The sequence below is a fragment of the Siniperca chuatsi genome, linkage group LG9 (assembly GCF_020085105.1).
Source record: "Siniperca chuatsi isolate FFG_IHB_CAS linkage group LG9, ASM2008510v1, whole genome shotgun sequence".
Classification (NCBI taxonomy): Eukaryota; Metazoa; Chordata; class Actinopteri; order Centrarchiformes; family Sinipercidae; genus Siniperca; species Siniperca chuatsi.
Window position 1 is genome coordinate 5,962,906 of NC_058050.1, and position 17,881 is coordinate 5,980,786.

General features: G+C 44.8%; 1 protein-coding gene across 2 annotated transcripts in view; it reads left to right on the forward strand.

Moving 5' to 3' along the window:
- Positions 1 to 17,881, forward strand: part of LOC122881493 (raftlin-like) — a 103,676-nt gene continuing 85,795 nt past the window's right edge. The window contains exons 1-3 of one of the 2 annotated variants that reach the window (XM_044207753.1): positions 1 to 593; positions 11,317 to 11,404; positions 15,771 to 15,954. In XM_044207753.1, coding sequence (XP_044063688.1) covers positions 15,807 to 15,954 — 148 coding nt within the window. In that variant the 5' untranslated portion in view covers positions 1 to 593; positions 11,317 to 11,404; positions 15,771 to 15,806. The remainder of the gene's footprint in view (positions 594 to 11,316; positions 11,405 to 15,770; positions 15,955 to 17,881) is intronic. The other variant, XM_044207752.1, reaches the window with a different exon arrangement.

Sequence of the window (17,881 nt, forward strand, 5' to 3'; positions counted from 1 at the left end):
CGAGTGGAACTGGTGTGGCTGCTGGAGAGATAGGCAGAGAGGCAGAGAGGCTGTGCTGAACAGACGTTGGGTCAGAGCGCTCAGTTGCTTCAGACAATCACAGGGGAGCGAGAGAAAGACACAGGAAAAGAGACACACACAGAGAGAACACCACATAGAAAGATAGCTTGAAAAGGGAGTGAGAGACAGGGGAGGGAGGTAAATATGTGACAGGATGTGGTTTCCCTGAGCTTGCAGAACATTGGTATACAGGCATACTTTGAGCATGACCTAAACACACTGAGCTTACAAGTGTGTTTGAGCTCAGTTAGGTGGCGAGGGGGAAGACGAAGCAAACCGCTGGAGCTGCTGCTGTGCCTGTAGAGCCGACAGACGCTCTGGTTTCTCTGCTGCCTGCTGGATTGTGATTTCCTTTAAGCCAGCCGGTTCCACAGCAACCTCTGTCAGCTTGTCGGACAGGATCTGAACCTGTCTTCCATCCTCTCTTTGTGCTGGTCTCCTTTCAAGTAGAATGTTTTTCTCTGCTGGAAGCTGTGGTCCAATTGCTGCCTTTGAGTCCAAGCAGTGAACTTTTAAACAAGATTGTGAAACAGGTAAGTTTGCTTCCTGTTTGTGTAAGAGCTTCTCATCATGTGTATGAATTTGAACTTCCTAACAGATGTGTTACTGTACTCCCTGGACAGCAGCCACTTTAAACTTGGACTGCATGGCAGCAATTGTTTACCACAGAGAGTTGATTCATTGGACCATGCCGCAAGCCACAAGTTTGGCTTCTGTGTTCAACTACTAGCTCTAAATACACTGCTACCACACACATATGTTCGCACATTCACATGCTCGCAAGCACGAACACACTCTGGCCAATTCGTCATGTACATCAATAGGTTTGGTTGTTTTGAAGTCACATGCATGATTGATGGTACAAAATGGGGCTGAGAATGCCAAAAATGTCTACCTGGATCACAGACTGAACCCTGACAGTGTTTCAAGATGTGCCCGGCGTACAGTATCACACCACTCCCACTAGTGAGCAGAGAGGCAGGGGAGTGTGTGATTTGTGAGCTACTGTACTGTATGTATAAATGGTAAAAGTGTGGGTTTCCCCTGTGTGTTTTTTGTTTTGTGCAGCATGCGTGCAAATATGTTTGTGTCGGTCTGTACAAGTGAATGTTTACATGCTTAGACTATGTGATCTGGTACATGACTATGTGATCCAAGCATGCGTGCATGTATGAGAGAAGGAGGTTTAAAGGGAAAAACAAGTTGAGCGATGGCAGGAGGTGAAGGAATGGCGGGGGGATGTCAGGGAGGAGGAAGTCGAGGGCATGAGAAAGAGGAAAAGCCGGGGGAAGAGTAGAAAACGAGAGAGAGAAAGTAAGTGAGAGAGCTCAGTTTGACTGAACTGCTGTTAATTAGTTCCAGCTGGTGAATTGTGGAGCGTCGGGCTGTGTTAGCTCTACAGTGTTGGCGGGTCAGGAGTTCTCTCTGTCTCAGTCTGACTGTCTCACACGCACGCACGCACACACACACACAGACATGCATGAAAAACAAAGAAAGAAATCACCCAAAAGGCGTACAGCATTGGAACATAAAATACACAAATTCACACACAGATGTAGCCTACACAAGCATAAACGCAAACACAGAAAGACACACAACACATACACATGTGCACATGTAACTTCACAAACATATCTAACAAAAAGGCGCCAACAGATGTAAAATGCATGACATACAAAATACACATATAAAAATAAAAACACAAACACATATTTACAGACTCACTGATAAAAGCACTCTGTAAAAGCACACTGTACACACTAACGCACATGCATGGAGTGTGTATATCAAAGAGTAAATGTAGTGAATACGCGTAACATGCAATAAACACATGCAGTACCACACATGAGCATGCATATATGTTGCACATACACATGTCATGAGCACGTAAGCAAATGGGCGTGCACATATATAGACACATGTAAAACATTTCTCCATAGAAACCCCATATGGCTGCATTATACACTGGTCGCTCTGCAGCTTGGCTGTTGGAAATGTGGAAGGGATTGTGGTTTGGGCTTTGCTACGCTACAATGTTACAAAGGATACAGAGACCATTACCTTAAAGGGTTAATTCACCCAAATTACAAAAAACATATTTTCTTATCTCAAATGGTACGCAGCTATGCAGATGGTTCTGTGATTTCTGCCTCCAATCCCAATACAATGGAGGAGAGTGACATTTCATTTATGGTACTCAAAAAAATTATGTACCATTTTCTAACAAGGCACATGTCATAAAGGGTAACTAATGGCTTTATTAATGGTTGATAAATTATTTACTAATGCGGTATAGATCAGTTATGAGCCATTAATAAGCACAATGTAATGGGTTGCCAGGTTGGCTGGTGTTTATCCTCTTGCATAGCATTTGCTGTGTTCTCGCTCCAATGGACGGTTCAACCACTTACCCTATCGGGGCATTGGGACCAAAATCCTTTTACCAAGTTATTAAAGAACGGGGTCAGAGTTTTGCAAGTATATCTTAATACAATACTCACATATGCAATCATTCCTCCTGTCCATACTGGCTGTGAAGTGATCCCTTCCTATTGTGATGTAAGTGAAGGGGGACAAAATTCACAGTCCTTGTTCTGTGTAAAAATGCATTCTAAAGTTCAGCTGAAGATAATATGAGGCTTTAGCGGTCTGCATTAGAAAAATCAAATGGGTACCTTCCAAAGTTAGTCTTTTTAGTTTGAAATTCCATCGTTTTTTCCCCCTGACAGTGCTTCTGTGCTGAGCTGCAGCGGAGGAATTGTAACAGAAATAGGGAATTTGTCCTATAAAAATTGCAACTATACCCACTTGATTTGGCATGGCTCTGTAGCCATGCAAGGAGGGAATCACTTCATGGCCAGTATGAACAGGAGGAATGATTACAGCGGCTAATAACTCTTTCAACATATGTACATATGGAAAAGTATTGTATTAAGATAGACTTGAAATATCTGGACCTGTAACATACAACTGCAGAATTGATGGATTGTTGTGAAAACCTCTTATTAATGACTTATTAACATTTAGAATTGCAAATGACTTTAACCTTTGGTGACGGCCTATTAGAAAGTGAAGAACTAACGATTCTTTATTAATGACTTTATTAACATTTGTTCTACAGAATTTATGTTTTTTTTCATAAAGTTAGATCATTAACCTTTATTAATAATATTTATAACTGCAGATTTATGACCCTTTATTTATGACTTATTAGCATTTAAGCCTTCGAGCCTTGGGCACATCAAATTAACTGCATTGCACAATACCACTAGAAGTAAGTGAGAAAATTTGTCCATCCATCCATCCATCCATCTTCTTCCGCTTATCCGGGGCCGGGTCGCGGGGGCAGCAGTCTAAGCAGGGACTCCCAGACTTCCTTCGCCCCAGACACTTCCTCCAGCTCCTCCGGGGGGATCCCGAGGCGTTCCCAGGCCAGCCGAGAGACATAGTCCCTCCAGCGTGTCCTGGGTCTTCCCGGGCCGCCCCCGGTGGGACATGCCCAGAACACCTCCCGAGGAGGCGTCCAGGAGGCATCCGGATCAGATGCCCTAGCCACCTCAGCTGGCTCCTCTCGGCGTGGAGGAGCAGCGGCTCTACTCGAGCCCCCCGTGTGACTGAGCTCCTCACCCTATCTCTAAGGGAGCGCCCAGCCACTCGGCGGAGGAAGCCCATTTCGGCCGCTTGTATCCGCGATCTTGTCCTTTCGGTCACTACCCAAAGCTCATGACCATAGGTGAGGGCAGGGGCGTAGATTGACCGTAAATCGAGAGCTTTGTCTTTCGACTCAGCTCCTTCTTTACCACAACGGTCCGATACAGCGCCCGCATCACTGCAGACGCTGCACCGATCCGCCTGTCAATCTCACGCTCCATCCGTCCCTCACTCGTGAACAAGACCCCGAGATACTTAAACTCCTCCACTTGGGGCAAGGACTCCCCACCCACGCGAAGAGAGCAAACCACCTTTTTCCGGTCAAGAACCATGGCCTCAGATTTGGAAGAGCTGATTCTCATCCCAGCTGCTTCACACTCGGCTGCAAACCGTCCCAGTGCATGCTGCAGGTCCTGGTTTGAAGAAGCCATCAGAACGACATCATCTGCAAACAGCAGAGATGAGATCCTGTGGTTCCCAAACCGGACACCCTCCGGCCGCGGAGTCCAACATGCACCGGGAACAGGTCTGACTTACTGCCGGCAATGCGAACACAGCTCCTGCTCCGGTTATACAGGGACCGGACAGCCCTTAGCAAAGGGCCCCGGACCCCATACTCCCAGAGCACTCCCCACAAAGCGCCCCGGGGCACACGGTCGAATGCCTTCTCCAGATCCACAAAGCACATGTGGACTGGTTGGGCAAACTCCCATGAACCCTCGAGCACCCGATGGAGAGTATAGAGCTGGTCCAGTGTTCCACGACCGGGACGAAAACCACTCTGCTCCTCCTGAATCCGAGGTTCGACTATCGGACGAATTCTCCTCTCCAGTACCCTGGAATAGACCTTACCGGGAGGCTGAGAAGTGTGATCCTCTGTGATTGGAACACACCCTCCCGTCCCCCTTCTTATACAGAGGACCACCACCCGGTCTGCCAGTCCAGAGGCACTGTCCCAGACCGCCACGCGATGTTGCAGAGACGTGTCAGCCAAGACAGTCCCACAACATCCAGAGACTTAAGATACTCAGGACGGATCTCATCCACCCCCGAAGCCTTGCCACCAAGGAGCTTGCCAACAACCTCAGTGACTTGGCCAGGGTGATGGATGAGTCCGCCTCCGGGTCCCCAGCCTCCGCTTCCTCTTCGGAAGACGTGACAGCGGGATTGAGGAGATCCTCAAAGTATTCCTTCCACCGTCCGACAACATCCCCAGTCGAGGTCAACAGCTCTCCACCCGCACCGCACAAGGTGTTGGTGAAGAACTGCTTCCCCTCCTGAGCCGTCGGACGGTTTGCCAGAATTTCTTTGAGGCCGACCGATAGTCCTCCTCCATGGCCTCTCCGAACCTCTCCCAGTCCTGAGTTTTTGCCTCTGTGACCGCACGGGCTGCAGCACGCTTAGCCTGCCGGTACCTGTCAGCTGCCTCGGGAGTCCCACGAGCCAACAAGGCCCGATAGGACTCCTTCTTCAGCCTGACGGCATCCCTTACTTCCGGCGTCCACCACCGTGTTCGGGGATTGCCGCGCGACAGGCACCAGAAACCTTGCGACCACAGCTACGAGCCGCCGCATCGACAATGGAGGTGGAAAACATGGTCCACTCGGACTCAATGTCCCCAACCTCCCGGGATCTGGGAGAAGCTCTCCCGGAGGTGTGAGTTGTAGACCCTGCTGACAGAGGGCTCCGCCAGACGTTCCCAGCAGACCCTCACGATACGCTTGGGCCTGCCAAGTCTGTCCGGCTTCCTCCCCCGCCAGCGGATCCAACTCACCACCAGGTGGTGATCGGTTGACAGCTCCGCCCCTCTCTTCACCCGAGTGTCCAAGACACGCGGGCGAGAGGTCAGATGATACGACAACAAAGTCGATCATCGACCTCCGGCCTAGGGTGTCCTGGTGCCACGTGCACTGATGGACACCCTTGTGCTTGAACATGGTGTTAGTTATGGACAAACTGTAACTAGCACAGAAGTCCAACAACTGAACACCGCTCGGGTTCAGATCAGGGGGGCCGTTCCTTCCGATTACCCCTCTCCAGGTGTCACTGTCGTTGCCCACGTGGGCGTTGAAGTCCCCAGTAGAACAACGGAGTCCCGGGTGGTGCACTGTCTAGTACCCTCCCAGGGACTCCAAGAAGGCCTGGTACTCTGCACTGCTGTTCGGCCCGTGAGGCCGCCACAACAGTGAGAGACCTGTCCCCACCCGGAGGCGGAGGGACGCGACCCTCTCGTTCACTGGGGTAAACTCCAACACGTGGACGGCTGAGCTGTGGGGCTATGAGCAGGCCCACACCAGCCCGCCGCCTCTCCCCGCCCGGCAACGCCAGAGAAATGGAGCGTCCAGCCCCTCTCGAGGAGACGGGTTCCAGAGCCCAGGCTGTGCGTGGAGGCGAGGCCGACTATATCTAGCCGGTAACGCTCAACCTCCCGCACAAGCTCAGGCTCCTTCCCCCCAGCGAAGTGACATTCCATGTCCCTAGAGCCAGTTTTGTGTCCGGAGATCTGGTCGCGCGGCCCCTGCCTTCGACTGCCGCCCAGATCTCTCTGCACCGCCCCACGGATCCTCCTGCGGGTGGTGGGTCCACGGGAGGACGGCCCCACGTCGCTCCGCCGGGCTGTGCCCGGCCGGGCCCCGTGTGGAAAGGCCCGGCCACCAGGCGCTCGCCGTCGGGCACCCACCCCAGGCCTGGCTCCAGGGTGGGGCCCCGGTAGCGCCAATCCGGGCGACGTAACTGGCCTTGATTTTAAATAATCCATAAGGGTCTTCTGAACCGCTCTTGGTCTGACCCGTCACCAATTTTAAAATCACTCCAACACTATTTTCTTGTGTATTCAACACAGAAACACATAAACCTGTCTGTTGCAACATGCAGTAGCAGTCACTGTGCATTTACTTTCTGAATCCTTACTTTGAGCCACCAGTTTATGTATTTTCTGAGCCTGTGTTGATTTTCTTTCACTGCAGTCTTTTAGTAAACATGTATTTTAATCAACTTATGTTTGCTATCTGATCCGGGCACAGTGAATCCCCCTGTGTGGTGTGAAATTTGATTAAGGTAATTGGCAAGCGTTGGCTTGTGTAAACCACAATGTGTACTCCACTCCACGCAGTATGTATAGACAAACACCCACAGACAGACACAACAAAATACCAGAACATTTTATACTCAGAAAAATTTAGGGTACATCTAATTGAAAGGTATTTATTTTTAAACCATCTTAATTTCATTCTACCCTCATTTCATACGGCGTTTGTTTGATGCCAGAGAAAAACTCGCACAGGCTTCAAATTTGGGACATGATGAAATAAAAACATGTGAAGGATTTGATTCCAAAATAAGGTGCTGGAAGGTGACGTCTACTCTTACAAAATCAAAGGGAGTACAAAAATTAGATAATGACAACATATAAGTCTTTGGTTGACAAAGGTATCTGTATTTTAGAAATATTCAGTGCTTAGTTCCAGGTATTTTTAAAGTTTTGGTGCACTTAGGATAGAAACTCTGGTGCCATTTATTAAACAGAAATCAGATTTGGCATCCTCATTGGCAGTGATATAAACTTTGGGCAGTAAACATGGCTGAATGACACACTGGTAGATGAGGCGTGAGTGTTGTAGTTCTCTTGACAGAGTGTCATCTTGATTGCAGCCTCCGCTGCAAGTCTCACATCTTTTCCTTCTGAAATGCTCAGTTACAAGATTTCGGGCAAAGTTAATTTTTCCCTTACTCCCCTACTAGGTGACAGTGATCGTGCTTTTGAAGATACTAAGTTATTCAAGCCTCTGGCATTGCCCTAGACCTGAGACAGCATATTAGGATGAATCCTCTAGGCAAGACGGAAAACAAAAGAGCCAATATTCAGCCGTTCTGTAGTAGCTTAGCCTCGAACCAAAGAAAAAGAAAAAAAGAATCCCCCTTGATATTTCTATAAGGCAAATTGACTCCTGTTGTAATGGGTGGTCAAGAAAATTGCAGCAGTATTGATTGGGTAAGGTTCAACACAGACATGTCGATAGGGTGTCTGAAAACCTAAGAACTTGGCTTCAGCTGGTTTTAATAAAAAATGACCTGCCTGGAGCAGGTTCACAGAAAGCAATGAGTCACTCACATGAAATCTCTTCAAACCCCTCCGTGTTTTACAGAAAAATAGCAAAGAATTTTCTATTTTTAACCAAGTATTTTTCTCTCCTGCTTTCTTGAAACAACAATCCCTCTTTCACCTTGTTTCTTTGGCTGCAGCTTGAAAACAACCAATGCAGTGTTTGTGCACGTTGGGTCGAGATAATGTTTTGCTTTTCACTTGTGAGAACTGTACAAATCCCAGCGTGGATAGATTATGCATAACAAATCAAACTCATGACTGTCAAAGACATGCAGAGAGGAGAGGAGGGGAACAGGAGGACATGAGTGTTTGCTTCTGCGCATGGAGGGGAGGAAAGAAGAGGAGGAGGAGAGGAAAGAGTGGGCCGGTCCTAGTGATGAAGAGGGGTGAGAGCTTATAGCGACCAGAAAAAGAGAAGAAAGAGAGAAACTGAGGATGAAAGAGAGAGAGAGGTTGAGATTGGTGTCTATTATTCTCCTGAGAAGGGAATAGTCATAGAGGGGTTGGTTCCCATGGCAATAGCTCCCTCGATGCGTGTGGTGTGTGTATATTGTGTGTGTGTGTGTGTGTGTGTGTGTGTGTGTGTGTGTGTGGATGGACTGTAGCCGGGCCTTGAGACTGTACGGAGACGAGGTTGACCAAGGCCATAGTGAACCACGGAGCCACCCGGAGCCTTGAAACGGCAGAGAGTCTCAGACAGACACTATTGTTTACTCACCTTTTCTCTCCGCCGCACTCATCACCCCTCATCTTCCATTTCTTTGCTCCTGCATGCTTGCCATTATGTATTGTCCTTGGGTATTCAAAGGAACTATAACAAATTTTGTGAGTTGAAAAAACAATTCCACCTTCAGCACCCACGGCCTCCTTGTTGGGAGTGCATAATGGTTTAGATATGGATATCTCCAAAAACAGATTTTGAGCTTTACTGTAGCATCTTCAATGTATAAATGTTTCGGGGGCCTCTCACATTATTTCATGCATTCACTCACAATACTTAAAGCTTTGTGTGATGACCTTTTTACAGTAAATTATGAATTTAAAATTTTTACCAGTGTCTAATTCCTAGAAGATGTAACAAAGCCTTCCTCTGAACTTAAAACCCTAAAAATATTTGCCTATTCTGATTTATGGTATACTAGATGTTACACTAGCATGAAATTGTAGTGCAGCAAAGAAAATTTTATATATTTATAATTAACAGAAATTATAAAATGGTGGAACTGTTCCGCATGTGTAGCTCAATCCACCATAATTTGCGAGCACCAGGTAGTATACGTTTGTTTATTACAGAACTCCATCAAATGTGAATTCTGACCCTCTGCCCAGGGTGTCGTCATTGTTATCAAATAGAGACTTAAAGGAATACTCCACGGAAATCCTAGGTTTTAAACATCACATTTTAGCCCCTTGCATATTAAATGGGGCCTCTGGAAAGTTTGTAGTGTTCTCTGTTGTGGGAGACGGACGGACAGACATAGTCAGCTCAGATTCACAACAGTGGATGGATTCCAACAGCGACCTAGTTTCATGGTGTAAAAGTGTCTATAAAAGCTTTTCAAGCCACTCAGGCAGCATAATCCACCTCTTCTCTGTCCATTTGTATGCTTGGTATGGTCCAAAAAGTCTAATTTTTACCAGAAAATGCCAACATTTTGCTACTAGCTAGCTAAGTTATCTTTTTATGTCTGACATTCACGAGAAATGTAAGCAGGTAAGTAGGTAAACAGCTAACTGTGCGAAGGACTGTTTATTTAGCCACATGGGAACAACCCACCTTTAAAGCCTACAGGCAGTCAGTACTATATTCAAACCATAGGTTATTGGTGGATTGTATCTTTAAATCAGTTTGAATAAAAGGGTCCTGTAAATGGCATGTACAGTATCTGTAGCCACACGCTGTAGGTCCCTCTCTTAAAAGGATTGTACAATCACAAAAGGTTACAGCATTGACATCCTGCCTCAGTGCCCATTGTTTTTTTCTCTCTTTGGTCCCTCTTTTTTCCATCCTCTCTGTCCCACTTAGGTGAGGCTTCAAGGTGGTAAGGACGGAAGGAGGGAAGAAAGAGAAGAGTGGGGGATTTCCAAATGGAGCGTGTTAACATTTTAGGTAGCAGAGAGTGAGGCTGAAGCTCAGAGAGTTAGTGAAGGATATTTTTTTAAGGCTGTGTGTCCTGTGACCTTTCCTTAAAACAGGTTGTTTGTAAGTGCTTGTTCATGAAAAACAACTCATATGAGCATTTTCGTCTTTGGGAACTGGTGCTTTCACACCTAACCTGTTTGGTTTGGTTCAATCGAACTCTGGTGCTTTTCCCAGTTTAGTTTGGTTTGTTTAGGCTGGTGTGAAAGCTGTCAGTTGAAACTGGTTTGTTTGTGGTGTGAAAGCAAAGCTAACCTACTGTTAGATCTATCTATGGAAGGCTCCAAGCGATGTATAGACTATGTTTATATAAGGTACTTTGGTAACCATGGTAACACCTACAGGTGTCAGCACAGGAGTGCAGGGATTTTCCCTGATACACCAGAAAGTAAAAATGCTTTAAAACAAAAGTCTGTTGAGCGTGTGTCCTACTTGTCTAATTCAGCAGTTCTCCTGTAACAGTACAAAATGCCTCTTTCTTCTTGTCCCATTTCTATCGTTCATCACTCTTTATACACGATATAATATATGAGGTCCAGTAACAGTCTCGACCAATAACGGTCATGATCAATTATTTCTGCTCATCAGTGAGGATAAACAAACACATAAGGTTCAGTAAAGTGCAGCATGACTTCCTGTCTGGAATTTTATTTACCCCATGTGGCTCCATGTAGTGCTGATGAAGCAGGATGGCAATCACCAAAACGGTCCAATCAATGAGTTACTTGTCAGTCCATACGACTACAAGCTAACAGTTCTTAGTTCGTTTGTAAAAAGCCAGCATGAACACAAAATGGATCAGATCTAATAGAAGCAATGTATAGATTTTTTTCCTTGGTTTGCAACAAATGAACCAAACTACAGTGTGAAAGCACCCTGAAACATCATGGTTAAGGTTAGGGAAAGATCATCTTTATGAATACAAGAAACCAACGTTGAGTGTTGGTAGCAGACAGAATGTGAAACACAGTCTCCTGTGTTTAAGTTACAGACTTTGTTGATCTTATGCAGCCCCCCATTTTTTCATTTGTCCAATTTCTGGTTTTGTCTATTAACGTCTGGTTGCTATTGCTGGCTATAATAAATACAAGTCAAAAGTTGTGGTTCTGATCAACTCACACAGCCTACTATATATTTCTCAAAGTTGGGAACACACATCCACATCTCATATGGCCTAACAACACCACATCCATCACGGACATCAGATTAAAAAGACGATCTTCTGCGCAAAGATATGCTCAGCATTAACTAGCTTACAACTAGCTCAACTAGTTTACTGTCCTTCACACTGTACATTATATTATAAAACTAGTCAAATGTTGCAGGCACAAAATGTGACCAGTACTGTCATTTTTTTCAGGAGGACATGACCACAGGAATACATACTGTGAACATGGGTCATTTGAAGCATTTCAACCAACAACCACTGCTGTTGTTTTTCCTGTGAGGTTAGTCTTGTCTTCTCCTTTATGTGATGGTCCTTCTAACCATTCCGCCTTGGAGAGCCCTTGAGTCTACTCCTAACAATAAACTACGGATGATACTGGACCAGCAGCAGGCTACCCACCACCAAACGCAGCTCAGCACTCCACTTTACTTGTCAGATTAAAAAGATCAGAAGTCGGAAAAAGGCAAAGAGGGTGACGGAGATAAAGCATGAGAGCACGAGAGAGGGAGAGAGCGGTCTTAAAAGGGAGAATACATGGAGAAGAACACAAGAACACAGTGTCCTAATTAATGTCTTCCTCCATTAATCCACTCTGAAGCTTCCCATGCTGCTGGGTTTGATCTCAGCAACGTTGCTATCAAAGCCTTGTAACATGGTCTTGAATTATGGGGAAGATCTCAGTCAGACAGGATTAAAGAAAATCATTCAGTGCAGTTCCTTCTTGCTGTTGATGATGTGATGTCTACAAGTGCAGGTGGGGTTTTGGACAACGGCATGACTATAAAATTTTAATTCCATTGTAAAAACAACAGCACAATTTAAAGCTCCACTACTCAGTATTTGCATATAAACAGTGGGTCAAATGATTACATAATGTGAAAGCTATCGTTTGTAGTGACAAATCCACAAAGAATTATCACAGAGGTCTGCAACTCTCTTCGTTGTTTTGGTTTTATGGGCTGAAAATTCTGCTGTCACCCCAAAAAAGCTCTGACAAACCTGTATGCTAAAACTGTATGCTACCTACTGAGCACCAAACCAGAGACAGACAAGCGTGACTAGTGACTGGCTTTAGCAGTTAGACCCAGATATTTTTCTTGGGAGTTGGTAAAGATCAAAACAGTCTCACCACTCTCATTGCATCACAACAAGGACCTGTTTTCAGCGAAAAAGCTCTGATAAACCCATTGCACGCTACCTTTGAGGCTAGCTAGTGAACATAGTGGAGCATTTAGCATTTAAAGAGCCTGATATTTCTCTCAGGAGTTGATGGAGACCAAAACAGAGGTAAAGGATAAAATTTTTCAGCTTTAATAATGTGCTAAATCCCCAGAGAAGCAACAGGCAATGACCCCAGTGACCAATGTGAGCACAGAAAACAAAGCAAGCCTTGGACTGACAAACTGTTGTTGGTTGATTGACAGATAGAAAACTCCCTAATGTTGCCTTTCACATTCAGCACAATACACAGTGCTGTGGGATGTTTTGGTTGTAAGGGCCAAAGCTAAGTGCATCCCAGCCACAACAAAGCATCTGAACGTCAATCTCGGCTTATGAGGAGGGAATCTTATCGAATAAAACCTCTTATCGAATAAAACCTCAAAATGCCATTAGCAAGAGACAAAAGATAGAACAAAATGGCAAGAGGATCGTTGCTAATTCAGCAAAAGGGAAATCAATGGCCCTCTTCCTGCTTTTTCTGTAGCTACCCGGCATCTGTCTACCCTGTCAAACATCCCTGAATCCCGGCCTGTCAATCTCTGAAAAAACCAGGGTGCAGAGGAGCCGAGGCGGGGCATGTGGGGGCTGCAACTGCCCAGAGCTCCCGCCTCAGAGGAGAGGTTCGAGGCAAGAAACAGTGACTCAAAAAATCATAAACATCTCACATTTCCTCTGTCAGTTCAGCTCTAAAAATACTCCTGTTTGCCTTCGCCTCACATCGCCTCCTCTCTGGTCTCAAGGAGCTATGCAAATACAAGCCCCTGCATTTTTTCTCTTCCACTTTGTTTTCCTTCCACAACCCTCCCTCAAAGCCCCCCATCCTATTGTTCCAACTACCTCTTCTCCATCTCTTGTAGACTACATGACAGAGCCTCGCCTTCCCTCTTGTTGTTCCTACTCTCTCCAGGGTAGGGGGAGAAATGATAAAAGCTATTTACAAGTAACTGTAGGCAACAGTGGAAATCCAAGACTTGGAAAGATTCAAGCTTTTTTTTTGTACCCTTGTTTTCTTTGATGGCAGAGCCATTTGTGATGCTGCGTGGTGAACTGCAGCACAGTGCAGCGCAGTCCTGAGTGACAATTTAAGGAGGGACTGAAGCGCTTTTAGGGACTTTGACTATGCCAGCTTCTGCATATTGCGTTTGGCTTTTTTGTTCTTCAAAATGGAAGCAAGACATCAGTCCTGCTTGGCACGTGCTGAGAGGCAAATACACAACTCCTCAGTATTAACACGTATTAGCCATTTAGAAGGCTTCTGAAGTTTTAAACACACAAACCGAGAGACTTGCAGCAAGCAGGACTCAGTGTGTTCTGGTATTAATCACAAGTCCATCAGCCTTTGGACTCCCATTTCAGGGAGCTGTTCTGAGGCTTGTAGAGATATGATTGTTATGCACGTTGAGATTCATAAAGCCCAACAAAGCCATTCATGTAAGTGCCACTGGAAACACTGGCTTTCATGACAACCGTAATGAATCTCCCGCCTCATCTCTCACTCTTTCTCCCTCCGTTCTCCCTTGTCGTGTGTTGATCACCCCTTTTCTATTCAACAGACTCTAATTGCACGCTCTCTCCAGTCTCTACTTGCCATGCATTACCCGCTGCCCCCACCCCACCCCTTTTCCTACGAACAATCTCCAACCCGGCCACCCCCATTTCCTCTTTCTCCCTTGATTGATTCTCACCTTTTCCATTCTTGCCGTTCACCTCATTAATGGAGCCCCTGTCTGCTCATTTCCTATTTTGCCTCCCACTCCTTCCTACAGCCCAACCCCCCACCCCTCCTCACTTCCTGTCCATCTCTGAAGCGACGGTTGGCTCAGATTCGTAGTCTCCAGCCAAGGCCCTGCGACGTTCTGTAATTAGAAAGGAGCATAATAGAGAGGGTTCCTCATCAGCCGAGGTGGAAGGGGAAGGGAGGGCACCACCGCCATCTATCCATCCATCCATCCATCCTTCAGTTTAATCAGTGGCACACAATAGGAAGTCACCTGCTCCCAGACGCAGCCGCTGGAGAGAGGCAGTGATGCTGTCACAAACTGTTTGGGGTGAAGCGGCTCTTTAAGTCCTCCTCTTCCTCCACGGTTGTCTCTGTTAATTTGGTCTCCCTGGGAACGAGGGAAAGGGAACCCGTGAAAAATCAAGCTCATTTAGTCGTGTTTATTTATTTATTTACAGACGCTTATCCAGCATGTTCTTCTTTATTGCTTTTCCTTCTGAAATCCCTGAGGAATCATGGATATCTGAGTGCATGAATGTTTGCTTTCATATATGTGTGTGTATACATGTTTGTGTGTGTACAGTATGTCACAGAAAGGTTAAGCTGGCCCTTAATCAGTTATGCCCAGTGGGGAAAGTTAAGTACATTTACTCAAATACTGTAAGTACAGTTTTGAGGTACTTGTACTTTACGTGAGTTTTTCCATTTTGTATTATTTTATACTTGTATTAGACTTTTATTTCGCTTATTGTACTTTTTACTTCACTACATTTATTTGACACCTGTATAGTCACTACTTACTTTGAGATTTTATATAAAAGATGTATGATCACTTAATAAAATATGATGCAGTGTAAAAGATTAAACGATGAATTAATGCATCAGTAATAAAAATTAATTCATACACATAATAATAAACATTCTGGGGCCATTCTACTTGATGAATACTTTTACTTTTGATGTTTCAATTAAAGTTTCTGCTCACATACTTATACTCAAGTACACTTAACTTAAACTTGACATACTCACTTAAAGGACCAAAGCAGTTTTTCCTGTTTTTGCCCTTTAACTAAAAATCACGTATCACAGCTAATCATTCTGCAAAGCATGCCACAATGTTTTAGAAACTTTCTCTGCCATTTCAGGCATCCACTGGTTTTCATTAATTTCCAAATGGCATGAAAATGAATTAGCACAGTCTTGAAACTTGCTTGAGATATGTAATACATTAGAGTGAACTTTAAAGGAAAACTAATAAGGTTTATTACAACGTTTTTTTTAATTTTATTTTTGGTGCTCGAGCCATCAGTTCTGTTGTTTATGATAACATTGGACTCACGTGCAGTCAGAGAATTGTCCAAAGATCATTATTTGTAAACGTTACAGATTATTAGATTAAGTCAAACTATTATGCTCTTAAACTTCATAGCCATGCAATGATACTGTAATGCAGATTTGTTGTTCAGTCTATATTAACAATAGATACAAATTTGAAGGGATGAATGTTACATTGTGGTATTGCTACTTTTACTTAATTAAAGGATCTGAGTACTGATTTCACCACAGGTTACCTCCAATTTTTAACACCACACATACACACTAACCCATGTGCACTTAGTCACTCACTCATTTACTCGCTGGCTACACACAGAGACACACAAGTGACAATGAAACACTGTCCTGGTCTGTTTTGTCTGGCTGGCAGAGTTCGTGCACAGAGAGACAGACACACTGTGAAGCTATGGGCTGCGGGCTGCGTAAGATGAAGCCGACGTCGGAGGAGTGCAGTCCAGGGAAGATTTACTCAACCCTGAAGAGACCACAGGTGGAGACCAAGGTGGGCGTGTCCTACACCTACCGCTACCTGGACTTCCTCATTGGCAAAGATGGTAAGACATGAATTTCTACCAATTTGCTTAAAGATGGCATTAAATCATATGTGACCTTTGCTGTTTTTTATTGACAGCCTGAGGGAAATTCAACAACTAATAGAGTGTAGCCAACAAAGTTGAACACTGAAAGCCTGAAATATCAGCATAGCAATAGCAAACGCCTTTGGTGTTGTGCTGCATCATACCTCTGCGTGATAAGACGGCAATATGCCTCACAGGTTTTGCAAGGGGCTGCTGCACTGCAATCTACAACTGCTGTGTGTAGTATTTTACTGAATAATGCTGCCTCCAGTGTGATTAATCTGTCTACTTCCCCTCTGAAAAATGCCATTATACCTGCATATCCCCAGTAGAAAAACATTGAGGATTCAGAAGCAGAAGAAATCTATCACTCATGTATATGGAATAACAGCACACTGGCTGTAATTTTCATCAGGATTTTCTTGTAATGATGGAGTGTTAATTAGCGCCTGCTCCCTCTATAGCAGCCACTGTTGTAATTTCGTTTCTGACAATTAGTCAGTCATGCTTTCACGTTGTGCTAATGATATAGAATTTTCCAGCCCAATCCACACCAAACATCCTGCTGGCGCCCATCAATTACATATGGCACTGAGTCCAACCCGCTAGCAGGGGATACAAACAAAGTAAAGGGTGGCCTTCTGGGTAGAGAGATTGTTTTGTTCAAGGTCACAGGTTTGATCCTCACAAAACTATGTTTCCACTAGTTTTAGTATGTTTCAGTTGGTGAGAAACTGACCTGACTGGCTCTGCACTCCGACCAGCCTGGTGAGCTTTAAACATGTAAACAAGTTCACTATGAAGATGTTGCTGCCAGTGAAACAGAATCTGAGTATCCCTGTGCTCTAGAGCCTCCTCATCTCCTTCCTCTCCTCAGTCTGTGGTGTTTATGAGATGGAAGGTGGGTGTTGCTTCCTGAGATGCCGAGACCTGAAGTAACGGCTCAGGGGCTTCTTTGTGTGTGTGTTATGGAGGAGTATTCATGTGTGTTTCTGTTGTTGTGTTCTAAACTTAAATGGACCCAATTTTCCAACAAAGGCATATTATGTGGCCTAAAGAAAGCTGGGGTTTAAGGTAAACTTTAACATTTAGATCGGTTTTAGGTTGGGTAAGGTTTGTTTAGATTAGTTTTAGATATTAGATTAGGTTCAATCACATCAAATTAGGTTAGATTAGGATAAGGGTAGGTCAAGTTAAATTAGGATAGGGTGGAGTTAAGCTAGGTTAATATAGGTTCAATTTATTGATAAACATTGGCACAAAAAGATCTAGTATAGATCTAGTCTAGTCTAGAGACTTTATTCACAGCAGCTATAATCAATATTTTCATAACAATGTATCAACTGACAATGTGAAAACAATGTAACAATGAAAGAGGACACTCGTAGTAATGAGAATTATCACCTGAATCTGCAGCTCCCCTCAGCTTTATGGAGCTTTATAGTGAGTCTCAGCTCAGTGTTTAGCTGTCTGACCTGCAGCTTTCAGTGATAAAGCTCTAAAAACCCACTGTACACTACCACAGACAGACACAGTTAGTGACTAGCTGATGAACATAGTGGAGCATTTAGCAACTAAAGAGCCAGATATTTCCCTCAGGAGTTGTAGGGACCAAAAACAGAACTAAAGGAGAGTGAGTAATTGGACTCTCATTCACCAGGTGGCCAGAAACACGGCTCCAAATGAATGATAATGTTGCTCCGTAAGTTTGCCATATCAGCTTTAAAGGTGATGATATTTCAATGTTGTGTTCACAGCTTTTTTCAGCTGCGGCCAAATGGCCCAAAAAATCTATAAAAAACAAATGTAGGCATTTTTGGGACCGTCGGGAGCAATGTTTATGTATCGACTCCCAAAGCATTTGGTGCAAATTGGCATGGGTGCAAGTGTGTAATACTAATGA